This window comes from Platalea leucorodia, assembly GCF_965183815.1.
Source record: "Platalea leucorodia genome assembly, chromosome: Z".
In the NCBI taxonomy this organism is placed as follows: Eukaryota; Metazoa; Chordata; class Aves; order Pelecaniformes; family Threskiornithidae; genus Platalea; species Platalea leucorodia.
Window position 1 is genome coordinate 26,324,398 of NC_138858.1, and position 27,789 is coordinate 26,352,186.

At 39.4% G+C, this 27,789-nt stretch overlaps 1 protein-coding gene across 1 annotated transcript in view; it reads left to right on the forward strand.

Annotated features, from left to right (window-relative positions):
• DMGDH (dimethylglycine dehydrogenase) overlaps positions 1-27,789 on the forward strand; it is a gene marked incomplete at both ends in the record, with an annotated part of 50,122 nt that overhangs the window by 15,969 nt on the left and 6,364 nt on the right. Inside the window, 9 exons of the mRNA XM_082335988.1 lie at positions 210-458; positions 1,666-1,864; positions 6,540-6,709; positions 6,874-7,027; positions 7,914-8,079; positions 10,610-10,740; positions 12,189-12,406; positions 13,304-13,461; positions 14,522-14,581. Coding sequence (XP_082192114.1) covers positions 210-458; positions 1,666-1,864; positions 6,540-6,709; positions 6,874-7,027; positions 7,914-8,079; positions 10,610-10,740; positions 12,189-12,406; positions 13,304-13,461; positions 14,522-14,581 — 1,505 coding nt within the window. The remainder of the gene's footprint in view (positions 1-209; positions 459-1,665; positions 1,865-6,539; positions 6,710-6,873; positions 7,028-7,913; positions 8,080-10,609; positions 10,741-12,188; positions 12,407-13,303; positions 13,462-14,521; positions 14,582-27,789) is intronic.

Here is a 27,789-nt window from a genome sequence, read left to right on the forward strand (position 1 = left end):
GTAGTATAATTAGGAACAAGGACAAAGAATTATAGAGGGAAAATTATGCTGGATAATATGAAAAATAATTTGAAAATTAAAAATTATGGGAAAAGATTTCTTTGTCACATTCCATAAAGTGCAGTGCTTCCTGCAAGTGTTTTACTGTTATTTTCCATTCATTACAATTAGTCTTTGAATATTTCTGTTTTGTTTTTTGTCATCTCTAGGCTTCTGGGCCCGTGAAATAGGCAAGATGATTGGCCTGCAGCACCCTCTCATACCCGTTCATCATCAGTATGTTGTGACATCAACTATCCCTGAAGTGAAAGCCCTGAAAACAGAATTACCTGTGATTCGTGACTTAGAAGGGTCATATTATCTAAGGCAAGAAAGGGATGGTCTTTTATTTGGTCCATATGAAAGTGAGGAGAAGATGAAGCTGCAGGACTCATGGGTAACAAATGGAGTCCCACCAGGTAATTAAGAACATTAAGTCTTTAAACTTGATAAGCACTAGCACATGTTTTAATGTGTATAAATCCCAGCCTGTCATGCTGCCTTATGTGATGGAAAATAGAAAATATTTGCAGTGCATGATTGTAATGCAGAAACCTTTTTTCAACAAACAGAACTCTAATGATAAGAGTGAATAGAAATAAAAATGTAACATAAAAAAGCCTATTTGAAATAGGCACAATACACATATTTACAACATAGTCTTACGCTACTCTCTGAACAGGTTCCTGTGTGTTGTGATTAGATGCAGTCACTAAATCTGTGTTATGTAGCCTTTTGTAACTGAATAGGGATTTTTCTAGGCTACAGTTCTCTCCAGCGTACTGACAGAGGCTTTTGATTTTTGCTGTTCCCACAGAGATAATGTGGTTGTCAAATAGGAACACAGGTATAGCAGCGGAATGTCTTAGACAAAATGCTGTGCTCGGATATAACTGCAAGAGAGCTGTAGATTTGTATAGAATTTTTGTACAAAAAATCCCAGCAATGTCATACTGCTGCTTACTAAAAACAAATTAAAATTACTGTGTTATATCTAGGCTACAGCTTTCCATCCACTTCTAGACAGAAAGTTATATTAAGTCAATAGTGTTGCTGGTTTAAAAAAACACAACGTGTTTCCTGAGGAGAGGAATCAGTGCTGTTGGGCTTTGGGTTGCACTGTCCCAGCTTCCTGAACTTATTGTCTCCAGTAGTGTCCAGTCCCACTACAGAGTGATATTCAATAATGCTTAAAGCCCAGACTGAAGGCTGAAAAATATCCAGGAATTCACTAAACACTGGAAATGATAAGCTGACACAGGCAATATTGTTCTTCCACACCCCAAATTGTTAGCATATTGAGAAAAATAAGTGGGTCTTAGTAACATAGAAGGAAATTTCTGTGTTTCTCCACTTCCTTTCTACTTCATTGTTGAATTTGCATGACCTTAGGGTTAAATAAATATGTAAAAAGGACAGTGTAACTGCAGTGACAATAAACTTGATCCTGCAGGTAATTAGGGATTAGTGCACACCATTTTTCTTGTGTAAGATGGCAAAGGCTTCAAGATACTCACTGATGACTTCCATGTAACTTTTTTATTTATGTAGATTGCATAACTGTATTTAAAATGTAAGTATTTTCCATGTAATTAAGTATATAATAAGAGTCAAATATTTGTGCAGGTTTTGGAAAAGAACTTTTTGAGTCTGATTTAGACAGAATAATGGAGCATATTGAGGCTGCTATGGAAATGGTCCCAGTTCTGAAAAATGCAGACATTGTAAACACAATTGCGGGTCCTATCACCTATTCTCCAGACATTCTTCCTATGGTGGGACCACATCAGGGTGTCAGAAATTACTGGGTAGCTATTGGTTTTGGGTGAGTAAATTCTTCGTGACAACTTTTGTCTGTCATATTGTTAAAATGGCACTTAGCTCAAGCTTTGCAAATTTTTGTGCGTTTGGGGGTTGTTTTGCATGTATTTTATGTAAAAAGTAATTGGAAATAGTCTTAATTACCACTACCTACATAATACAAGCTCTTGCTTACTTCTTCATAACTCTCACTATTTTTTCAATTTGTTTCCTCCTTTTGTTCTGGAGGTCAACATCTGTGACACTTTATGAAGGAGCAAGAAATGGGTAGTACTTGGTACTGTCTGTGCAGCAAGTTATTAAGTCATAGAAGTGCTGGGCTTTACAATACACTTTCCAGTTCGTTTTATGTATTGCTTTGGATTACATTGTGTTCAACAATTGTTTGGCATTTGCAGAAACTAGTGTCACTGAAGTGGCAAGAATGATTGGTACAGGGAGAACTAATATGAGGTATTAACTTTTGGGTGAAGAGTGGAAGGCATACTAAGCAGAAGGCGCTGCCAGCATACTGGGTGACTGACTGCTCTAGGGATACGAACACAGTAATTGGTCTGACTGTTGAAGGCTGAGCTGAGAAATGATGTTGCTGGATGTTGGAGGAAAGCAAATGAGGGCCGTGTGACAACAGGAATGTGTGTTTTACTGGTGTCATTTATTCTCTCCTGCGCATGACGATATTTTCTTTGAATGTGACTTACATCTTATATGCTCTGGCCCTACGGAAGTCAGTGGTAAAACTCTAACTGACTTCTCTTTAATTGCCTTAGTTTGACCAGTGATTCAAGATGGATAGAATGAACTGAATACAATTCCAGGCACATGTTATTGAACACGTTCTGTTTACATTGTTTTTCCAATTGCCTAACTTGCTGTTCAAAATCCAGCTCAGCTTTTTCCAGTTTTCTTGCAGTCCAAACCAAACAAACCCTCAGATCATAAGATAAGGCAGTACCACTAACGTGCTTTCCAAGACACTGAAAATAAAAAGGTTTGGTAATTTTGCAATGATTCATTGTGAAAGGTATTCACCTTTGCTGCTTGGATTTAAAAAAAAAAATTGTTATCTTTTAGTAACATTTGCAGAACTTACAGTTACAAAAGTGGTTTGCCTAGTCCTCGTTCACCAGAAGATTGTTTAAGTTCATTGCTGTGCTGCCAGACTTTGGAGCCTGTTTTCCTTCATTGGTGTTGATGGGAGTAGAATCAAAGTTCCATATAGGTATAACTGAAGACCGGTGTTATATGTTTAAGTTTCTTTAAACAACTTATTTCAGGAATTTGATTAGTCTATAAATGTTTAGACACAGGTCACAGTTATGTTGCTATCATTGGATTGCTTTGTCTGCTTTTCAGGGACTTTTGACTCTCTGTTCTATGCTTCTGGGTCACTGCAGTGTTTCTACCAGTGTTGTAATTTTTTGTGTGCATTAGCAAATCCTTATCTCACAGTCAACTAGCAGGGACATTGTGACAGAGGACTTAGTGCTGTTAGTTTAGAGGATTTTTTTATCTAAAATTAGCAGCTTGCTAGGCATTTTAATGTGCAAAGAAGTTAATAAGTATATTTAGCAGAGCTTGTAGCACTGTTTATTATTAAAGTTGCTCAATGTTTCCCATTTAAGACTGTTTTCAGTTACTTATGACTTTGAAAATGTTAACAACAGTAGGCTAGGATTTTATTCAGAAAAGTTTAAGTCAAAGCAGTGTAACCATTCCAAAGAACGAGATTTTTGGAAGGTATGTTGTTTTGCTGTGTTAAGGTTTTTGGGGTGAAGTCTCTCTTTTGAAAAGCTCTAATTTCCCCATTTTCTGAGAATGAACTTCGCATTTGGCAGATGTGACGTTTCTCCTAAAGATAACGCCTTTCTGCCATTCTTCACAAAATCTATCCATAAAGCCTAATCACAAACCTTCATAAATGTTACAGCTCATAAACACTTAATAGAGACTCACTAAATCTTGCACTAAGATTGCTGCATTCTATCTACAGTAGTGTTCCACAGCCAGAGACTGAACAGGAGTTTTCCTGCAGAAATGGGACAGAAAAATGGCTAAACCTGGGACAAAGACTAGAAAAGGGACCATGGTGTGCAAAGACTCAGATTTCCTAGGAAAAAGGAGTGGAATGAGTGGAAAATCAGTGAGAAGCAAGGACCCATAAGACAAAAGAATAGGACAGGGACAATGGGGAAGATAATCTGGCAGGGAATGGAAGGAGAGAAGGAAAACAGAGAAAGGCATTTTGTGTTCATTAAGGAAATTTTCTCTAAATCCTCATATGAAGACTGAGATTCCTAAACTGTACCACTCTCTACAGCTACTTGTAACATCCCATCCCTGCAAAGCATGTGTTCATTCTTGTGTAGCAGAACTGCAGTGGTATATTAATACAATCAGCTCCCCGTTATCTGAGGTGATAAGGGATTCGGGCACCCTTCATAATTTAAAATCTCTGATAATGTAGGCCCAGCTAGGAGCACCACCATCAACTGATTGCACAGAGTCATTGCTGCAGAACTCTGCAGAGTGCAGAGTCCAGTCAGCCCACATGCAGTGCTGTACCTGTAGTAGCAGCTCCACATTGCAGGGCTGTCTTGCCCCCAGGGCTACCCTGCCATGAGCTCAGCAGCCTTCAGCTGAAGCTGGAAAACTTCATTGTATTTGGTCTGTTCCAACCCACAGTCATGCAGTGGTCTCTGTGCTGTGTTCCCCTGTGCTTTTGGCACAGTTTTTGCCGTGAATGATGCAGGGAGACTTAAGCTGTCTAAAGCTTCTTCTGGAGCCATTCTTGAAGGCGTCGTGGCCATGGTCACAAAAGTAATACCTGGGAATAACCAGGAGTTGCCTAATTAAATTAACTCCAGCAATGGCTAGCTCTTCTGTAGTACTTGCAGAGTGGCAGTTTACAAGTGCTCACCCTTACTGCATCAACTGCAGTGATACAAGCTTGTGCTGAGAATCTGAATATTTATGCTGAACAGCCTAAAGGAGTGTGTTTAGCAGAATTACTTAATGTACTCAACTGTTTGATATTTCTGTTTTATTTAAATAAATAAATAAATTACAGGTAAAACCCCACTATACCAAAGTAATCTCATTAATATTATGAAGTCAGGCATTCTACAGTTAGGAAGTGCCAAAACTAAGTTATCTGTGTAATCTGAATTCATTCTTCTTATGCATATGCATTAGAATTAAATGATTACATCCTTTTTTTCCTCCACAATTTCCTTGCCTATTTAATGGAGGGCATAGGATTCAGAATGCAAAGTTGATGAACAGCAATTCAATTTTGTTTTAGCTTCACTGTTCAGTGTGAGTGCCTGTGATTTAATTGCTGCATGCTAGTCTAAACTTGGTTTTGGACAAACTTACTATTTCTTCAAGGATTTTTCTGTTGTGCTCATTGGAGCACTTCACAAATAACTAAGAATTTATTTCCACATCTTCCCTAGACAGGAGGCTATTTTGACACTTTATTTTTAGACATGGCAAATTAATTCACAGAGGTATTAAAATAAAATGTTTTAAATAATTCAATATTAATAATTATTTGTCATTAAATGTTATGATGTCAAATCTGAGGTGCCTGTAATTCAGGATTACATAGTACTGTTTGGACATATGTAGACTGAGTAGTGACATACACATATTGCATCACAACGAAGATCCTTGTCCCCAGTTGTCCCCTTCAGGTACCTCACAGGAGCACTTTTCACACACATTTTCCTTACAGATGTCAAGATGTCAAACATTTTGAAAGTTAGAATTATGTACAAAATGTTGAAGTACGGAAGCCTTACATCTGTCGCTTCGTAACTTCTGAGCATCTACCGTTGCTGGCTGGTGTGGTTCCTTTAATGCAGGTTTCTAACAAGGGATCTCCTTTACAGTCTGATCCGTCACACACCCATTATGTAGAAACTGGAGAGGCTTTTGCTACAGACTGGTAGCAGAAAACTTCTACATGTTTATTTTGTTAGCATAAGCTTTCTGGAACCAGTTGTCTTTGTAGTTGTAGTAGAGAAGAGAGAAGGTAAATCAGATGAGAAAAAGCAGCTTTCAACTCTGGCAGCACTGCAAACACGTCTTCTAGTTTTATCTGCAGTTCCTCTACATTCCCTGATTCTTTAAAGCTGTTTCGGTAATGTTGTCTCCTGACTTTTGCTGCTGTTGCTCTTGTCACTGTAATGTAAATATTCCCTGTAGCTGCTAGAATGTCTCAGTTTGATTTTCAAATCTGAGTCTGTTTTAATCAAGTCTGATTGAGAAAGAAGAGGCATTCTATGACTAGAAAGTGTGTTTAATGGAAAACAGAAGTTTGAGAACTTTCTTTAGTATTAATTGTTGAAGAGTTCTAATGTCCCTGGAAAAGGTTGTTAAATTCTGAACTTTAGAGAAAGAAAGAGCTTGCTCTAATACCAAGCACCGCAAATGCTGTACATTAGCAATGGAGTTTTGCTGCTGACAGTGGGGCAGTAAAAATATCTGTCAATAAAGCATGTAATCTTGGAAAACAAGACAAAATAGAACAATGTCCCCCCCCCAAAAAAAAAATCAGAGGGAAAATTTTAGAATACTTTAAGGGGTGTATTAGTAGTATATGCTAGTACCGATTTTTAAAAACAAGCAAACAAAAAGGACTTGGCACTACAGGACTTTTTCCTGTTTTTAAGGTATGGCATTATACATGCTGGTGGCATAGGAAAGTACCTCAGTGACTGGATCCTTGAGGGGGAACCTCCATTTGACCTGATAGAATTAGATCCCAACCGGTATGGAAAGTGGACCACCACAGAATACACAGCAGCCAAAGCAAGAGAATCTTACGGTTTTAATAACATCGGTAAGAAGGTATTTTTTTAAGTACATTTATATCCTGAAAATGGATTCCAACAATGCCCCTAGATTTCTCTGTCTATATATATGCATTAATATACATTCTATCTTGGTGATGTACAGTATTTTAGTGTGCCATGGTTTAGGGTTTGGTTTTTTTTTTCCCTCCAGTTGGTTACCCTAAAGAAGAAAGATTTGCTGGGAGACCAACAGAGAGAACCAGTGGGCTGTACAATTTGCTGAAATCAAAATGTTCAATGGGCTTTCATGCAGGATGGGAGCAACCTCATTGGTTCTACAAACCCGGAGATGAGACTGGATACAAGTAAATAAAAGATTACCTTCCCCCTGCCCCCGATAAATTGTCATGACAACAAGGGCCAGCTGAGTTAAATTTAATAAGAAGCATACGTTTATCGTTCATTTCAGCTAAAGGTATCTATTAGGTAGATCTTCCATTATTGTTTTTTTCTGTAGTTTAGAATCCATTTCATTCCAATAATGCAGATGTTTCAAAACATGCATCAAGGCATCCTGTAACTCTTCTAGATATGGGATATCAGGGAGCAGCCTAGCTCAAGGAAAAGATTAGAGAACAATTTGTTCATTATAAATTTGTATTTTTCTCCCTTTCTTATTATTTGATTAGCAGGACAGTATGTTTTCATGAAAAGGCTGATTCCTCCCTGTATAATTCTCAGCAAGGGAGAAGCCTAGTCCTCCTTTCTTTTTTTTTTTTTTTCCTGTGCTTGCCTACCTAGTTACCTGCTTGCATCAAGGAGCATCCAGCAAATGTTTTCCACAGGGATACTAGAGTCCCAATCTAAATGAGGCTCATAAAGGAATAAAGAGACACACTCTTCTGTTCAGAAATAAAGCCTTTGACACCTTAAACTCAAATAAATGATTCAGCAACAAAGTATGCTGTAAATTTACACGACAGACTACTACTTCTTTTAACATTTGAACAGTTCACAGTTTATTGTACAAAATGGTTGATAAAATATCAACCCATATCTTTCTTTGTTGTTAAATGATTTTAATAATTAAGCTATGTTAGACCAAGGAAAATACCGGCTAAGCTACCTATAATTAGGAAAGACTGTCTCTTTTGAATGATTATTAAACTGAAGAAACTGAAGACTACGTTTTGCTGAAAAGAGCACAAAATTTCCAAATTGTGTTTTATGTGTGTAAATGCTCTGTTTCAGACCCAGTTTTCGGCGCACAAATTGGTTTGACCCTGTGGGTCGTGAGTATAAACAGGTTATGGAAAGAGTCGGTGTGATTGACCTGTCACCATTTGGCAAGTTTAAAGTAAAAGGCACAGATTCTGTTAAGCTGCTGGATCATCTATTTGCAAATGTTGTTCCAAAGGTAAATGGGACAGTGATAACTGTTTTAATGTAGGATTTAGACAAACAAGATCTGTTTCAGAAATGGAAAATGAAGCATAATATTATTGCCATATACTTCAGATACCAAATACTCAGATCCTTTGGAGAAATTACTCTGTCAGGAGATCTATATCACTCAGTGAAGAGCACAGACAGTGGAGTTTATACTAGACTAGCCCCACACAGAAGTACCTTTTAGCACAAATCATTGAATCGTAGAATGGTTGAGGTTGGAAGGGACCTCTGGAGGTCACCTTGTCCAGCCCCCTGTTCAAGCAGGTCACTGGAGCTCATTGCCCAGGACTATGTCCAGATGGCTTTTAAATATCTCCAACGATGGAGACTCCACCAGCTCTCTGGGCAACCTGTTCCTGTGCTCAGTCACCTTTACAGTAAAAAAGTGTCTCCTTGAAACAGAGAACCTTCTGGGTTTCAAATCATTGTCCAAAGAAGTCCAAGTGAATCTCACCTGGAATTCTTTTACAGTAGTACTAGAATAGCTTGGCAGCTGCCTGCCTAAAACTGCGCTGTACTGTGGCTGCTTCAGGCAGCAGAGGAAAGCAGTGGAAGGTGCTCTTGCCTGACCATAGCTGGATGTTCTATTCTTCCTGGATGCCCAAGGGAACAGTTTTGTTCTTTTTTTTTTTTTTAATGTGACCCATACTTATTTTCCACCCCCCTCATACTGACTGTTTTACAGCTGGCTGCCTGAAGCAGGCAGGGTTGCAAATATTCATGATATTCAGCTTTCAGCTCACACCTGTCCTTTCTCCACAAGTGTGTCTGCTCACAGATACTCAGAATATGATCCTGTTTTCAGAAATGTCACAGTGACAAACTGCCCCAGGCTTCTTGTTCTTGGTCCTCAGTTTATGGTAGTGCTCCATGACTCCCTTTATCTTCCTGCTTTGTCAGCCACTCTTGTCTCGTGTTTTTAACTTCAGAGATACACCTCCAGCAAGCAGAGTGTTCCTTTCCGAAGTGCTACAGCCACGGGGTTTGCTCATTTCAGCACAGAATTTCACTATGTTTTTGCTGTAGGTGATGGCTTTAGCTGCTTCAGACACCAGAGGGAGGAAGCATAGGGAAACAGTAGGTACACTGAGACTATAGTTATGAAAGTAGAGAACTTCTTCTTAGAGGTCAGAGCCAACTGAATGGGAAGGCTGTGCACAAGAAGGGTGTCCTATAAGTTTAGGAGAAAGAAGAACCTGAATTGCCATGTAGTCATATTTTTTACTGTGTTAATTTTGTGATAGCAATATAGATTAAAAGTTTGTCTTCTTTCTGGCTTGGGGTTGAGGTGGGGTAACTCTTGTCATCACTGGGCATGGATAACACTTGCTGAATATATTTATGTGGTGGGGGGAAAGCAAGATTAAATGGGAAACTATGAGAACACAGCGAGTGCTTTCTATGGAGTTTAATCAAGAAAGATAGAGGGTAAATAGAACAGTTATGAGTCCACTTAAAAATCCAGCATTCACAACAGCTGATTATTTAAGCTATCTGATTTTTGGTACCATTCATGCTTGTCGGCATCATAAAATAATTCAGTGAAGTTACTGGAGATATACTGGTGTCACAACCAGGTTGAGTGTAACTACCATCAGATCCTGAAAATTCAATTATGTGCCTGTAATATGCCAGTAACTATATTAATGTAATATATCCTTGCAAAAGAATGTTAATATCTGCAATATTTTTCTTTCTTCCATTCATTGTCCGGAATCTGGGCACTGACTGGGTGATTGACAAGGTTCTTATGAAAGCAGAATGAAATAAGAGAAATTAAATTCTGCCTCTGGAACCAGACCAGCACAACAGCTATGGCACAGTCATACTTCTGTCTGTACGGATGATATCTGTATGAACATGTATACATTTTATGGTCACAGCTAAGTAACTGTTATTTGAAATTTTGCCTCTAGAGATGACATTTCTACAGAGAACCTGATTCAAATGTACAGAGATGTAGATTCAGAGTCAGCAACTACATAAAATATAAAAGCATACATAAATCAGGGCCACAAAAGCATAAGCCAGCTCAGTATTTCTTTCTTTAAAGTAAGGGGCGAAGTAATGTTATCCTTTTGGGTTCTGAAAGTCTTAGCCACATGACTGAAAAAGCATATTTATGTCAATAACATGTAGAATGTTTTATTCTGATGATCAGAGAAAAAAATAAAATTGAATTTGCATTGAAAATGCATTCTTAAATGTAGCTTAAGAACACCTTGTGTAATACACAATTAACAAATATTTATAAAGGTCTTGATTTATCTTATTTCAAAAATTTCAATTTTTTTCTATGAAGAAAAATGTGAAATTTCCACTGTAAAGCTTAAGCTTGGCCAATTGTGTCTCTGTCTGCTCCTATTATGGCATAGAAGAACAAACATATAAACATTGTTCTTTCAAGTAAAGACATATTTCCATATATTTTGTAATGTTTAAGAATTCAAAGGCTTTATTTTGCGTTCTTAATAATTGCAAATTTTACTCTGTAGGTGGGTTCCACAAATATAAGCCATATGTTAACACCGAGAGGAAAAGTTTATGCTGAGCTAACAGTCTCTCAACTGTATCCTGGAGAATTTATGCTTGTAACTGGCTCGGGGTCAGAACTCCATGATCTGAGGTTAGTTTATTTTTGATACAGGAACTACGCAGTGCTATATAGTCACATAAACACAGAAACGTTTTTACTGAGTGCCAAATTCTTAATTATTACTCCACAAACCTTTTGTTAGGTTCAAGGGAATTCTACTTATTTATTGATTTTGGTTTCTTAGAAACTTGATTGAGTTGAATCCTGAAGTATAAGCGGTTGTGTATTGGATTACTGCTGATGTAAAAAGATGGAGAATTTACTGAGTTATGTAACACACTTTAATGGAGGTAGTTCTTGTTTTGTAGTTGAATCTGTTTGTGTTTGGCATTGTATGATGGAACACAGCGCGGTTGTTCCTTTCTAGCGTTTTCTCTTACGCAAAAAAGAAAATTGGCTTTAAACATGGATGACCCCACAGGCACTGACCTGGCGAATACAGATGGGTAGTACAGTCTTGCTGATACTGTGATAATGTCTTCTGCTTTGGGCTCTGGGGTCACAAAGCAAAACAACAAAAAGAAAGGAGGTAGAAGCAGTTGCAGGATGACTTCATTAAAATGCTTTTCATAGATGAGCATGGTAAGTGACATTTCTAGTGCTGTAAGTGCCTGTACATACATACTAAGAAAAAGAATTTTTCTTACTGGAGATTGCTGACAAATAAGTTATTCAAAATGGATCAGTACATAAATGACTGAAATTTCCTACCCCAACACATGATGAATAATGTACTGTTTCATAACAGTCCCATGGGAGTCAGTAGGACCACTGGCACATTCAGGAACCAAATGGCAGAACCAGACTTAATGCATTTACTTCTACAGAATTTCAGCAGTCTTGCTTGGTAGTCCATTGTGCCTGCGATCTCTTAGCACTGCCTAACAAAGTAGTACTTTATAAGATTTTTAAATATACTCCTTTCATTTATTTTGTGAGCTTACTGAAAGACAATACTCAGCTAATGTTTTTGATGAAATCAAAACTCAAAACTGAACTTCCTGCCAATACTTTAACTACTGCATTCAGGAAGGAACCAGCCTGGTTGTACATTTCTGTTGGCAGAGGAATTTATTTTGAGATTTCTTGTGTTCATGGTGTTTAGTGCTTACTCTTTTTGTATGTTGACTTTTTATTAACACATTCTGGATCCAAAGGCAAATCTGTGTTCAGTTCTATGAGATCACTTCTTTCTCTTATCTCGAAAATACTGTTCCACTGTTTTAATTTTTTTTTCCTGGCTGTATCCCAGATGCCTGTGTTCCTATATCAGTATGTCACCAGAAAACACTGTTTTAACATCAATGATGGATTTGACTATCTAGTGTAGCACATACTTCCATTGGTTTTGAGAAGGTGTGGGACTGGGAGCTGCTGGGAAGGTGAACACTAACAAAAAAATTATTCCTTTTTAATCTTTATCTAAATCACTTATTTTTCATTAAAAAATTAGCATCACTATTGTGTTTTACATGCAGATGGATAGAAGAGGAAGTAACGAGAGGTGGATATAAAGTTGAAATAGAAAACATGACAGATGAGATGGGAGTACTCGGTGTAGCAGGTCCATATGCCCGACAGATCCTCCAGAAGTTGACAAGTGAGGATCTGAGTGATGGTTCATTTAAGTTTCTCCAGTCTAGACATTTGAAACTTTCTGATATTGCTGTAACTGCCATTAGGATATCGTACACAGGTAAGCAATAGAGAAAACAGACTCTTAAGGAAAGAGGCAATAAATAAAATAATAAGTATAACTAAAATTATGTTGAAAAATAAATCTCATCATAAGGATAAAATCATCATAAGCAATAGGTTTGTCACATTTTCTATATAAATGTGTGAGGAAATGCAATGCCTTGATTTTCAAATGTGATCGAGTTAGGGTCTGTGCTGATTTTTCCAAGACCTTTTTCTCTAGAATACCCTATAGTGTAAATATTTATTTTACAGAACAGAAGGCCAGTTCTGATAACCTCTGTGGTATTTGCTGCAAAACCAACATCAAGAATTGTTTTTGGATTACCGTATATTAGTGTTTGTCAAGCGCCTTGAAAAAGTAGCACTGTAACGCTTTTTGTATTTCTCAGTTACTTTTTCTTTTTTTTTTTCATTTTTTTGTCTATCATCTATCTTTACTGCAATGGACTGAATTCAGACCATTCTGAAGCAGCTGAAGTCCTTCTCTTTCTATTGTACTAAATATGATACTCATTTTATGCTTACTTACACTCAGTTACATTTCTTGTTCACTTGCTAAGTCATTATCTGTTTATAATGCCCTTAAGCTTTTCCTCTCATTGTGACTTCACTACATGACCTTTTCTTATCCATTATTCTGATTCCCCCTCCTCCCAGATTTCAGTTAACTGTTTAAATTAGAATAATATTACCACTGCTTAAGATCTAGGGCATAAATAATCTGGTGGTTCTTTCAGGGAATTAGACTTGATATATGAGAACAGAATTGACCCTAGAATGTGAATTAACACTTGCAGCATTGATCCCTACTTTTTACCAAGAATAGGACTGTATTTATTAGGATTGTTTCATTGTTCAGCTGATGAAACCGTTGATCTTGTTTGTATAACAGGTGAATTGGGCTGGGAGCTCTATCATAGAAAAGAAGATTCTATGGCTCTTTACAGTGCAATCATGGAAGCTGGCCAAAAAGAGGGAATTGACAACTTTGGAACATATGCTCTGAATGCTTTAAGGCTGGAAAAGGGTTTCCGAGCCTGGGGGGCAGAGGTCAGGAAATATAACTTCTTTATTATTCTTTCTGTTTATTTTCTTTATTTCATTATGACCATACAGCTTTTAGTCAGAGCTAGCTCAGATAGTATTTGTTCCAGTTTCTCAATTTAGCATGAAAAGAAAATTTACCTTGAGCAGGAAAAGCTGTTATAATTCTGAACAGTGTCTTTTCTAAATAAAAATAACTAGTATACTCCATTGCACTGCTGGCAAAGAAACACTTATTTTGATTCACTGATGTTTTTCCTTCTTGTGTATAACAAAATTATGAGGGTTTTGCTGAGCTCTAGTGTTTTGAAATCAAAGGTTTGGCTGATAGATTCTGAGAATGTTTTATTTCTGTAATAACTATGTCATGAGAGGCCAATTATTCTTGCTTCATAATGTATTTGGAACTTTTTCATTTCCCATTAGCTTGTTTCTGCTCACTCACAATATAGAACTACTCAGGAGGCCCAGAGAATTTGGGGAAAATCAAATTTTTCTGCTTACCTGAAATTTTTCCTAATTTCTTTGGAAAGGAAAGAACTCAGGAAGGTGAAATAGTGGGCATTTAGGGATCCTTTTAGTTTGCCCAGTAATAATTATTTTCATTCTTGCTTCAAATGCTGTCTAAAAATCATTCCCCCTACACCTAATAGGAAGGCAGTAAATAAAACTGGCTTTGTGTTTTATTTTCCTCTCCAACTAAGGCATTCTGCTGTGTTGCAATTAACGTGCATAGCTCAGTTATTCAGTCTTCTGCAGGTTCCATTCTGTTTTGATGAAAAGCCTTGTTTCTTACTGAAATGTGTGTTTACTTGCATATTGAAACTTAGATGAATGATTTACATATCTATACTTTATATTAGGTGTAATAGTAGATATTTTGTTGAAATCTCATGTAGGAATCATGCAGTGTATTCAGATGGAAGTTGCACATATGCAACGTGGAAGAAATTGACCCAGGAGTAAATATAAGGCTGCATGGAATAACTAAAGAAAATCCCCCACCCCTCAACCCAAAAGCTATGGTAGTCCATCATGTACGGATGGCAATTTTTTTTTTTAACAGATGAACTGCGACACTAATCCCTTGGAAGCTGGACTGGACTACTTTGTAAAGCTAAACAAGGTATGTCTTATTATTTTCAAAGTGTTCTATTACGCCCGAAGTTATTCCTTTAAGTGTTTGAAAAGAAAAATGTAATTATCTGTAAAATAAAATAGGTTTAGAAAATGAACTAAGCAACTTCTTTCACTGTATATAAGCATAATTATTAAGTACCAATTTGTTTTAAAAAGTTCCATATTTTTCCATGTTTCATGCTAACAAAATTATACATTAGGTCAGGAAGTTGCCAATACTCAATGTTGTCTACATGAAAAATAACTCTTTGTGATATATTTTCGTAGAGAAATTTGAGTCATGTGCTTTTGTAAACATATAGTATCTATATACAGGTTGAACAAGCCTGTTTATATTGTGAAAACATTTTACCTGCTTATTCCTGTTAAAGGAGTTGTCTGTAGGATCATTTTCTCTGGCTACCACTCTGGTACAGCAATTACTGAAAAAAACAGATTTTTCAGAAGAACTGCTGACTGACAACTTGGATATGAGTCAAATATAAGTTAAATTAATATCTTGGTTAAAAAAATAGTAACAATTAGTTGTTCATAGAATTTCTGAAGAGGTCCTCTGCTCATAACTTGTTCCTGCCTGATTTCAAGTTTAGAGAATGGGAGTAGTTGAATTTAAATATGCAGTAAAAATTAAAAGATATTATTCTATCTCCTCTTATCAGCATCCCCATTTTCTTATATTCATATTTTAGCAAATCAAACTCTGTTATAGTCTAATAGATACAGAAGTTGCTTGTAATTCTCTTTTCTGGTCCAAATGAAACCCAAACCAAGTGTCCTAACTCTGTCAAATAGAGGACCTTTCCATGAAACCCGCTGAAATCGTTTCCTGTGCAGCTCTCATGTCACCTGTTGCTACCAGTTAGTGCATCAACTCAAACAGCAGTTGCCTGCACGGTGGACGTGAAGTTTCTACTGTAAAAAATCAGGTCCTATACATTTCAAGTTAGGTGCCCTAAATGAGAGGATATTTCTGACTTAATCTTCTACCTTGGTTTTTCATCTGCAAAATAGAGAAAGTGTCCAACATTTTTACATAAGGGAGATCAAGCAGAAAAAGTAACATTTGTGAGACATTTAATCTTTTACAATAATGTAATGCGATACAGGGACAAATTCTCTTCTTATTCATATTCCTTTTATACCTGAAAGGGTAATAAATTAGATAATAAATGACCCTTGATATTTTTTGCTATATTATGTGGAGGCACTGTGGAACTGATAAAAGGAATCCCAAACTTTATGTTACAGCTCCAAATAAACACCAAATCTTAAACTTTGGGTAGGCAAGAATTATGGAGGCATGTTAAACCTAAAAAGGTGCTTTCATCTTTATGAGACAATTTCACCAACAGTAACAGAGATGAACCCAGGAAGATGCTTTTCCTCTCCAACTGTTGAACCTGTCTATAGATGTTAAAAGTTCTTCAACCTGTGCAGGATTGATAAAATATTCATTTTTGTCCTAATCTAACACCAGTGTGTGCTCTAGCATGAAATGCAAGTTCTAAACGTGTTCTTGCCCAGCTATGGAGCTCATCCACTGGAAGGCAGGGTGTTCCCCAGGGATGTCAACAGCAGTTCCTACATGTAGTGGAGTTACAGCTGTCTCCATTGGGACAGTAATTTTGCCCTAATCAGAGAAAATGATACATGCAAGGGAAATACAGAATCTTACGGAACAGGATTATGTTGTATTTACTCATTAAGGACTTTCCCATCTTGAGGAAAGCATTAGCAGGATTATGGCAGAATGCCATGAAAAACGGTACTGTTACTGGTTTTTCTTTCCACTTCATTTGAGACATCTGTTTGTTTTCTTTTTTTTTTTTTTTTTTGCCAGTATAAGCAGGAAAGCAGCCATAAGCAGGGAAAGCTGTTGCTTGCCAAGATGCCCATGCAGAACATGCAAAGGCACTAAACCAGAAGCAACAGATACTTAAGTCTGTTTGACATCTTGGTATGTAGGGTTACCGACAGAGATTGTTCCTTTAAGCATGCGCCCCCAACTGGGGAATGTGCTGATTTCTGTGTAAATTAAAACCAAAATGCACTGTTCAGCTGATTACTACAGTGCTTCTTACCATGCAATGAGCAGCTGAATTAGCTCACAAAATGGGCAAAAAGGCTTCAGCATAAGTGAATTTCAAGTAGTATGTAATGGAAAATGTAAACAGTTTCTAAACAGATTAAAGTGCATGAACAACCAAATGCCAGTGAAGGTAATACAATCAAAGAGTATTTTAGTTTCCATAAGAGGGCATTCAAATATCTGAGGAATAAATATGAAGAGATGTAAATTCCAAATAAGATCCTGATATTTCTCTGTGTTTACGAAGTTAAGTGTATGAATCATCTTCAGGTACATTTTGAATCACAGAACCATAGAATTGTTTAGGTTTTTTTTTTAAAAGACCTTTAAGATCATCAAGTCCAACCCTTAACCTAGCACTGCCAAGTCCACCACTAAACCATGTCCTCACCACATCTACCCGTCTTTTAAATACCTCTAGGGATGGAGACTCAACCACTTCCCTGGGCAGCCTGTTCCAATGCCTGACTGCCCTTTCGGTGAAGAAGTTTTTCCTAATATCCAACCTAAACCTCCCCTCGCGCAGCTTGAGGCCCTTTCCTCTCATCCTATTGCTTGTTCCTTGGGAAAAGAGACCGACCCCCACCTCGCTACACCCTCCTTTCAGGTGGTGGTAGAGAGCGATAAGGTCTCCCCTCAGCCTGCTCTTCTCCAAACTAAACAACCCCACCTCCCTCAGCCACTCCTCATAAGACTTGTGCTCCAGACCCTTCACCAGCGTTGTTGCTCCTCTTTGGACACACTCCAGCACCTCGATGTCCTTCTTGGAGTGAGGGGCCCAAAACTGAACACAGTACTCGAGGTGCGGCCTCACCAGTGCCGAGTACAGGGGCACTATCACCTCCCTGGTCCTGCTGGTCACACTATTTCTGATGCAAGCCAGGATGCCATTGGCCTTCTTGGCCACCTGGGCACACTGCTGGCTCATGTTCAGGCGTCTGTCAACCAGCACCCCCAGGTCCTTTTCTGCCAGGCAGCTCTCCAGCCACTCCTCCCCAAGCCTGTAGCGTTGCATGGGGTTGTTGTGACCCAAGTGCAGGACTCAGCAGTAAGCCTTGTTGAATCTCATGCAGTTGGCCTCAGCCCATCGATCCAGCCTGTCCAGGTCCCTCTGTAGGGCCTTCTTACCCTCCAGCAGATCGTCACTCCCGCCCAACTTGGTGTCATCTGCAAACTCACTGAGGGTGCACTTGATCCCCTTGTCCAGATCGTTGATAAAGATATTAAAAGAACTGGCCCCAGTACTGAGCCCTGGGGAACACCACCTGTGACTGGCTGCCAACTGGATTTAATTCCATTCACTACAACTCTTTGGGCCCAGCCATCCAGCCAGTTTTTTACCCAGCGAAGAGTATGTCTGTCCAAGCCATGAGCAGCCATGGACTAGTAATGTTTTTGTGATGAGTAACAGGAGAAACTCTTAAAAGCTTAAGTTGACAATTTTTTTCCCCCACAGTCTATTAAATTATAGCATGACAGTAAGTAAATCTGTTTCCTCAGGATTTCTGTGGCAACTTTCATTTTATCAGTAAGGCTGAAGAGACGGTATTATTCTAGGTGGTTTCCTCTAGACTCTGCTTGATACTGCTTTTTTCTCTTACGTTGGTGTTAGTTGCTTCCTTGCACAGACAGGCGGGATGGGCTGTGATTAAACCAAAGTGGAGGGACAGTAACAGAATTAATTTCTAATTGAAAGTATACATTGTCTTCATAACTTCGCAATAAAATTTGTCTGGTTTAGGCATGGGGGTTTTTTTACTACCTGTTGTCTTTCTTTTGTTTGTTTAATTGGCCTTACATTTAGTAAGTTAGATAAGTTCTTAGCCTCATTCACTAAAACTTTCATCTCATGAATAAGCACTCTGCTACTATTTAAGAGAGTCCTAATGGTCTTTTGTGGCAGGAAATTCACAGAATATCTTTAAAGAAGAAAAAGTTGCTATTCTTTTTTCTCCACATCCCAGAATATTCTTTTAGTTCTGCACATTTGAACTTTCTCAGGTTCAAGTGGTCAAAGATACAGTATGTCACCACTGAATGCTTTCTGTTTTTCAAAACCCTGATATAAATTTAATGTCTTTTTCAAATATTATAATAGAAAAAGATAAACAATCACCAGATATTAATTTACTCCAGACCTTTGTTCTATGGCAGAATCAACTACATATGTGTTTACCTTGCCCTATGTATAAAAATCTCATGTGAAATTACAAAGACCTCTCAGTCCTGAAGATTCCACGGTTTCCCTGGGCAGTCTGTTCTGATGATTCGCTATCCTTATGTCAGAAAATGTTTCTTGCTACACTTTAAACTTATCACTGATTATAATGTTCACTATTTACATACAGAAAAAAAAATATTTCCTTATTTCAGAAGCTGCTTGCATCTTCAAAACCTGCTAGCATGTGCCTTTTTGGTGTTCTGAAGTGGTTGATTATCTTGAGCTAATGCAATGTTTTTAAAATAGCCTATTTTTCTCCTGAGCGTAATGGACCATAAGTACTGTAAAACTTGATGTTAGAGTGAAACACCTCCATGTCAATTTGGGTAGCTCCCAGAAATGAATTCTTTCAGAAGGATTTTCTTCTCTTTTCCATGCAAACCCGATAGTGCCAACAGTGATCAAGAGCGTACAGCTACAGAATTCCATAGTTAACTGTTCGTAGGTTTGTGACTTGTTTTGCTATGTCCTAGACTGCCATCTCCTGGGCACTCCCTCTGCAGCAACAGCTCACTGCGATTTGGGAAGAGAATGTGGTAGATGGTCGAAACCCTTTGGGACTCTGCTCTGTTGCGCTCTTCCAGGCTGGGATCTGAGTGCTTAGCTAAGATTTAGTGTTTTTTTTCTACTAGGGGGAAATACCCTTATCAGACACAGTGTTTCTTTGTTGCAGCCTTGTTTAATTACTGGGGCACTTTCTTTGTTCTCCATTCAGAGCTTTTTTCCAGATTATACAATACCCAGAATCTCTCTTCCTTCACTTTTTCTTAGGCCTACTCTACCAGCACTTTTTTTTTACCTTCTCCATTTTCTGCTTCTTCCCCTGCCTGCTTCTCACTATTTATGTCTTATCTCCATCAACCCTGCTGAGTGACTGCCTGCGTTTCAATGTCAAAAAATGTCTTTTAGACTGCAAGCCCTGCCTCATCTTCTGACTTTGGCATTGGATTCCTGAGGCATCTTTTACTATTGCACCTATTAGACACATGAGCATTTAATTGCTTCATTATTCATTATGAACAGAATTTGTGTCATGCCCACAATTTCATGCAGATGGGTGTATGACTGTAAATCAAACATACAGTCCTTGTGTATTGACCTAACATCCAGCATGACTACATGCAAGTTATCTCATGGGAAACTAAGATGAGCAGTTGTAAGACTGTGCCTCCATCCTTTTTTGCCTTTGGTAGCAGTTTAATCTTACAGGTTCATGCCCTCCTCCTTCCACTCATTTCTTTCCCTCCTGTTCACTCTGCCAGAACTGCCCCTCAGTTGTGTCAGTCCAACTCATTGTGTTACCATGGTCTAAAGTGATATGTCCTGATTTGTTAAAGCACAAAATGATAAAACTTTTTAGGGAAAAGGCTTTTTTTTCATCATTTCACAGATGCAATTTGGAGAAAGAACACTGAAAAAGGTTGAAGTGGCAAATTTAATACGTTTCTCAATGATGAGAGGATTGAGTGTGCCCTCAGTAAGTTTGCAGATGACACCAAGCTGGGTGGAAGTGTCCATCTGCTGGAGGGTAGGAAGGCCCTCTGTAGAGAGGGACCTGGACAGGCTGGATCAATGGGCCAAGGCCAACTGATTGTGCTTCAACAAGGCTCAGTGCTGAGTCCTGCACTTGGGTCACAACAACCCCATGCAGCGCTACAGGCTTGGGGAGGAGTGGCTGGAGAGCTGCCTGGCAGAAAAGGACCTGGGGGTGCTGGTTGACAGACGCCTGAACATGAGCCAGCAGTGTGCCCAGGTGGCCAAGAAGGCCAATGGCATCCTGGCTTGCATCAGAAATAGTGTGACCAGCAGGACCAGGGAGGTGATAGTGCCCCTGTACTCGGCACTGGTGAGGCCGCACCTCGAGTACTGTGTTCAGTTTTGGGCCCCTCACTCCAAGAAGGACATCGAGGTGCTGGAGTGTGTCCAAAGAGGAGCAACAACGCTGGTGAAGGGTCTGGAGCACAAGTCTTATGAGGAGTGGCTGAGGGAGGTGGGGTTGTTTAGTTTGGAGAAGAGCAGGCTGAGGGGAGACCTTATCGCTCTCTACCACCACCTGAAAGGAGGGTGTAGCGAGGTGGGGGTCGGTCTCTTTTCCCAAGGAACAAGCAATAGGATGAGAGGAAAGGGCCTCAAGCTGCGCGAGGGGAGGTTTAGGTTGGATATTAGGAAAAACTTCTTCACCGAAAGGGCAGTCAGGCATTGGAACAGGCTGCCCAGGGAAGTGGTTGAGTCCCCATCCCTGGAGGTATTTAAAGGACTTGTAGATGTGGTGCTCGAGGACATGGTTTAGTGGTGGACTTGGCAGTGCTAGGTTAACGGTTGGACTTGATGATCTTAAGGGTCTTTTCCAACCTAAGTGATTCTATGATTCTAATTGCAGAGAGTATGCCCTCCAGAAGGGAGCACTAGCAGAATTATCAGTCCTGCTCTTCTCCAGAGTGTGCTTAAAGTGGCAGAAAGGAAAACGTACATGCTGGCTCTGGGTCTCTGCAGCGTTGCAGCATATGTAGTAATTTGTATCATCATCTGTGTAAAATGCCACTGTTCTGATCTGGTGACTCTACACTTTGATGACATGGTCTGTGGTGCTGATAAGCAGCAGTATGAAATCAAAACCTTTCACCCACAGGAGAGTCATGGTGAGTAGGGGTAACCAGGAAAGCAACCACTTGTAACCATTTGCTTATGTTTTCCACTTCTTAATTGTTTGGTGTTTTGTTTTTTGTTGGTTTTTTTTTTTTTTTTTTTTTCTTAAGCAATCACTAACTTTATAATGGGAGCTTTGCTTGCAGTAACATAGCAATGATTCATTTTTATCTTCTCACTTCTAAAATCCAGTATAGGGCATGTAGGGCAGGCATAGTAGGTGGAATGCCTGGCACTTGCTATCCAGGTGTGCTGGGAGCGCAGCTCCAACTTGATGCTAGACAGGACAACCCACAAGAGTTTCTGTAACTCCCCCTTATTGCCATTGTCCGCCCTTCCTTCACTTTCTCCAACTTGCATCTCTCCTGTTCTGAGAGGAATGACTTCAGTAGTGATCACTGACCCCACTCCACAAACTGGTATAAGGTTGTGTTTTGTGCCATCTCTACTCCATGCAAGAAAGGGTGGAGGAGGGAGAAAAGCAAGCACAGACTTTACTGGAGAAGGGATAAGGAGCCTGGGGGAAAGCAGAGGGATCTGAAAAAGGATGGAGTGACAGAAAGGTACCCGGTATTTGAGAGGGGGAAGAGTACGTTTTTTTCCCCCTGTCTCTTTTACTTGCCATTTATTATGCCTATAACATGTTTATTCAGTGTACTTTTCCACCTAAATCCTGTCACCATCCAAACTAAAATTTAGGAGTTGAACCATATTCTACGGTTACTTCATTTGATGTCCAGAGGGTCCTAAACCAGAGGATTTATTCCATAAATTATACAGAGTATGAAATACATTAGAAAGAATCTGTTATGATTTTGTTATCTGTATAAAATGCACACCTAGGTCACTCCCAGTGTTTGTTGGGCCATGTAAAGGAATAAGCACCCACTGAGCTAGGAATTTTGAGCCAAACTAATTCAATAATTCATCAGTTGTTTGTATCATATAAAGTTTTTAGAGCTGGCTGTTTGCATACAAGAAGGGCTTAGGCAGATTGAATGAAAGGTGCAGTGATGCAGGTGCCATACATACTGACTGGCCACATCTCCCTTAGAAAACTGTTTTGTATGGTGTAAACTGTAGCTTTGGTTTGCTGCAGAGAAAGAAACTTGTCAAATACTTGCTACCTGCAGAGAAAAATTATCTTCAGTTATCACCCTGGTGAGGGGGGTATCATTTGGAGTGTTACCCTGAAATTATTCAAGGCCATCCAACTAAGAATAATTAATTTCAAAATATTGCATTGACGCTGTCTCCAGTGTGTTGTAACGCGATGGTTATAGCAGATTGCAGCAGCTGTTGGTACTGCCTTCCTCAGTTGGGTGGCTTTGTGTACATAATTTGGCTGTATGCCTGCAGTCATAAGTAGCATACCAAATAAATGACAGCATTTCATTATTAAGAGCTTTGCATATCTTTGCTGCCAGTTATTATTGAATGGATATGACATTTTTCTTCCTAGATACCTAGACTTTATTCTGCTAAACTGCATAATAAAAAAAAATTTTTTTTGAAAGTTTTATAGATTATTTCTATTCCTTTGCTTCCCTGAAGCCACAAAAGGTTTTTACAGAGGATTAGAATTAGTATCTGTATGCTATTGAAAGCCAAGCACACTTGAAACACAGTAAGTTAAACTTTTCAGGGTACATCACTATGCCTAAAAAATCACCTCATTGGCTAATGTCTCCTGAACTCTTTAAAAAAAAAAGTATTTTTATCTTGTGCTAGCAAACACATAGTAACTTACACAAGGTAAAAGCCTGATGAGGACCAGGGCAAGGCAAATATGCATGTGCAGTATGTTAATAGATCAGATAATCAATGGGCTCCCTTTAGCTATATGGTATTTGAAAATCTTGATTGATTTATCTTTGTGATATGAATTTCCATTGTAATCTGTATGTTAGGTAACATAAGTAAAAAGCACAACCCGTTTTTTTGTTTGTTTGTTTTATCTGGTGAACTGCGCTCAAACAATATGAAGCTAAGCAGGAGATACTGTCTTCATCTTGTATCTAAGAAGTGTTTTTATTTTATGTGATAAATATTACATCCACCAAAGCTTAATGCTTTAGGAACTCATGTGAAGATAATGGAAAGTCTTCTGTATTTTAGGCTCAGCTTATTAGGACTCTCCTTACTCTAAGTAGTAAAAATTTAACATTGTTACTACATGTCAAGTGATTTTTTTTTAAAAAAAACTAAGAGACATAAGAGCAGCTTTAAATTTTATATTTGTTTGAGGTTGAAATTGTTTAGGGTTTTCCTTAGTTTCTGTTCTTTTTCTTCTGTTTGTTTGGGTTTTTTTTAATATTCTTTTACTGAATTATACTGTTCTGAATGGGATTTTTTCTTGCATTATATTTATTGTGACAAGCTAAAACCAATAGAAGGAATACCCAAACTGACCATTATTCTCCTAGAAACAGGAAGCAGTTGTTACCAAGAATAGCGAGAATGAGTTTGAATGAATCAGTTTCCAAAATGCTGTTTTGATTGGAATGAACGACCTCATGCACAGACTCATAAACCAAAAATGAATAGTGGTGGAAATCTGCTTAGTGTACAGTTGTCATGGATACCCACAAACTGTAAAATAAGAAGACTGAACTAGTCAGTTTCATATGGTTAGAATTTCTTAAGAAGTTGCTTTAAATGTTTAAAAATATATATATACGCACATATTTTTTGCAGTTGTATATCGTATATACACATATATTTTCATACATACATTTTTATCCATGTTCATATAGTGTTCATATATGCATGTGTGTGTTTATGTATGTCTGTATACTTATATACACACACACATTTTTGCAGAGAGAGTGTGTGTGTCCATATATTTTTATATATTTGTGTATATTTTGCAGAGTTTGAATTGTAGGTCACCTCTTTGTTATTTTTCCAGACAATGATTCTAAAAAAATATTCTTAACCTTCAAGGAACATAAAATAACAGAACAAATGCATTATATGAAATCCCAAATCCATCTCCAGTTAGCATAAGAACTATGTAGTGATTTATGCCAGGTAGCCAAAAGCCTGGCCCAGTTAAGATTAATTGGGTGAGAATTTAATTTTGCATCTGTAACCGGTAGGCAAAGAATGATATAGAGATACATAGATTCTAAAGCCTGCTAGCTGCTTGCTCTAATGGTTTCCATATCTAAAAGATAATTAAGAAGTACAAGTCAAAAATATTTTTGCTGTCAACCTCTAGGTTCCAGTAATCAGTATATTAACAGGAGTTAACTGTCATCTATCCAGTTAATCTGGAACTCACCCATAAAAGCAGTAAACATCTGTTAGCGGGTCGTACTCAAGGCTCTGATTAAGATTGCTGCATTAACCTTTATTGAAACTGTTTTTCCATTTCTAAATGAGGAATTCATAGAAGTATAAATTAACCAGAAATCTCAAATTTAAAAAAAAAAAACAAACCACAACCCCAAACATGAAAATTATAAGTGTTTTATAAGGCTTTCATCTCTCCCTACATCTATGCACTTACAAGTATCTGAATACTCCAGAAAAAAAGAGCCATGCTCTCAGTACAGCAGTAGGTACATCGGTGCTCTGTGATACTGCATTCCCAAAGTCACCGATTACAATTCTTTCCTCTAGAAAACTTGATGGTGACTCGGCCAAGGAAAAGGGCACAGCAGAAGAATGCTGTCGGAAGCTGGTTCTGATAGAGTCCTGCCTGTTGCCACTCTTATATTACTAAGAGACATAAAAATGGGAATTCACAGACATTCATACTGATGTTTTAGATGCCTTAGTGTATCAGTAACATCCACAGTGGATTGGCAGATACAACACAGGACTGAAGGGAGACCTAACCTCTTCCAGGGCAGCAGCTGGAAGACAGAAGGCCCCAGGGTATATGACATTGTATTTGAATACTTGTGTTTAGTTACACAGTTACATTCCTTGAGACTAAATACCAGATGCTATATTAGCATGTATAGGAAGGAGCTGATTCAGTGCTAAGTGTACCTGTAGAATATTTACTTCCTTGGTTTTTCTGTGTGTCACGCAAAGCATTTTAGTCTGTGTGTCATGCTGTGGTATACAGTCTTATTTGTCCATTAGTGGACAGGGGAAGAGCTACTGATGTCATCTATCTGGAATTCTGGAAGGCCTTTGACATGGTCCCCCCCGACATCCTTCTCTCTAAATTGGACAGAAACTGATTTGATGGATGGACTGTTTGGTGAATAAGGAATTAACTGGGTGGTCACATCCAGAGGGTATGGTAAACAGCTCAATGTCCAGGTGGAGATCAGTGATGAGTGGTGTCCCTCAGGGGTCCGTATTGGGACCAGTATTGTTTAATATCATAGAATCAAAGAATCATTAAGGTTGGAAAAGACCTCTGAGATCATTGAGTCCAACCGTTAACCTAGCACTGCCAAGTCCACCACTAAACCATGTCCCTAAGCACCACATCCACATGTTCTTTGAATACTTCCAGGGACTGTGATTGCACCACTTCCCTGGGCAGTCTGTTTCAATGCCTAGCCACTCTCTCCATGAAGAAATTTTTGCTAATATCTAATCTAAACGTCCCTTGGGACAACTTGAGGCCATTTCATCTCGTCCTGTTGCTTGCTGCCTGGGAGAAGAGACCAACGCCCCACCTTGCTACAACCTCCTTTCAGGTAGTTGTAGAGCGATACGGTCTCCCCGACCCTCCTCTTCTCCAAACTAAACAACCCCAGTTCCCTCAGCCACTCCTCATAGGACTTGTGCTCCAGACCCTTCACCAGCGTTGTTGCTCCTCTTTGGACGTGATTCAGCACCTCAGTGTCCTTGCAGTGAGGGGCCCAAAACTGAACACAGTACTCGAGGTGCGGGCTCACCAGTGCCGAGTACAGGGGCACTATCACCTCCCTGGTCCTGCTGGCCACACTAGTCCTGATACAAGCCAGGATGCCATTGGCCTTCTTGGCCACCTGAGCACACTGCTGGCTCGTGTTCAGGTGTCTGTCAACCAGCACCCCCAGGTCCTTTTCTGCCAGGCAGCTCTCCAGCCACTCCTCCCCAAGCCTGTAGCATTGCCTGGGGTTGTTGTGACCGAAATGCAGGACCCGGCACTGAGCCTTGTTGAATCTCATACAGTTGGCCTCAGCCCATCGATCCAGCCTGTCCAGGTCCCTCTGTAGGGCCTTCCTACCCTCCAGCAGATGGACACTTCCACCCAGCTTGGTGTCATCTGCAAACTTACTGAGGGTGCACTCGATCCCCTCATCCAGATCATCAATGAAGATATTAAACAGAACTGGCCGCAGTACTGAGCCCTGGGGAACACCACTCATGACCGGCCTCCAACTGGATTTGACTCCATTCACCACCACTCTCTCAGCTCGGCCATTCAGCCAGTTTTTTACCTAGTGAAGAGGACACCCGTCCAAGCCGTGAGCAGCCAGCTTTTCCAGGAGAATGCTGTGGGGGACAGTGTCAAAGGCCTTACTAAAGTCCAGCTAGACAACATCCACAGCCTTCCCCTCATCCACCAAGCGGGTCACCTTGTCATAGAAGGAGATCAGGTTGGTCAAGTAGGACCTGGCTTTAATAAATGCATGCTGGCTAGGCCTGATCCCCTGATTGTCCTGTATGTGCCACGCGATGGCACTCAAGATGATCTGCTCCATGACCTTCCCTGGCACCAAGGTCAGGCTGACAGGCCTGTAGTTCCCCGGATCCTCCTTCTGACCCTTCTTGTAGATCAGTGTCACATTAGCTGACTTCCAGTCAGCTGGGCCCTCCGCAGTTGACCAGGACTGCTGAGATGATGGAAAGTGGCTTGGCGAGCTCCTCTGCTAGCTCCTTCAGTATCCTTGGGTGGATCCCATCTGGCCCCATGGACTTGTGGGCATCCAGGTGGAGTAGCAGGTCGCTAACTTTTACCTCTTTGATTATTGGGGCTTTATTCTGCTTCCCATCTCTGTCTCCCAGCTCAGGGGGCTGAATACCCCGAGAACAACTGGTCTGACTATGAAAGACTGAGGCAAAGAAGGCATGAAGTACCTCAGCCTTTTCCTTGTCCTCTGTCACTATGTTTCCCCCTGCATCCAACAAAGGAGGGAGATTCTCCCTGGCCCTCCTTTTGTCACTGATATATTTGAAAAACATTTTTTGTTATCTTTAACTGCCATGGCCAGTTTAAGTTCTGGCTGGGCTTTTGCCTTTCTAATTTTCTCCCTGCATAACCTAACGATATCCTTGTAGT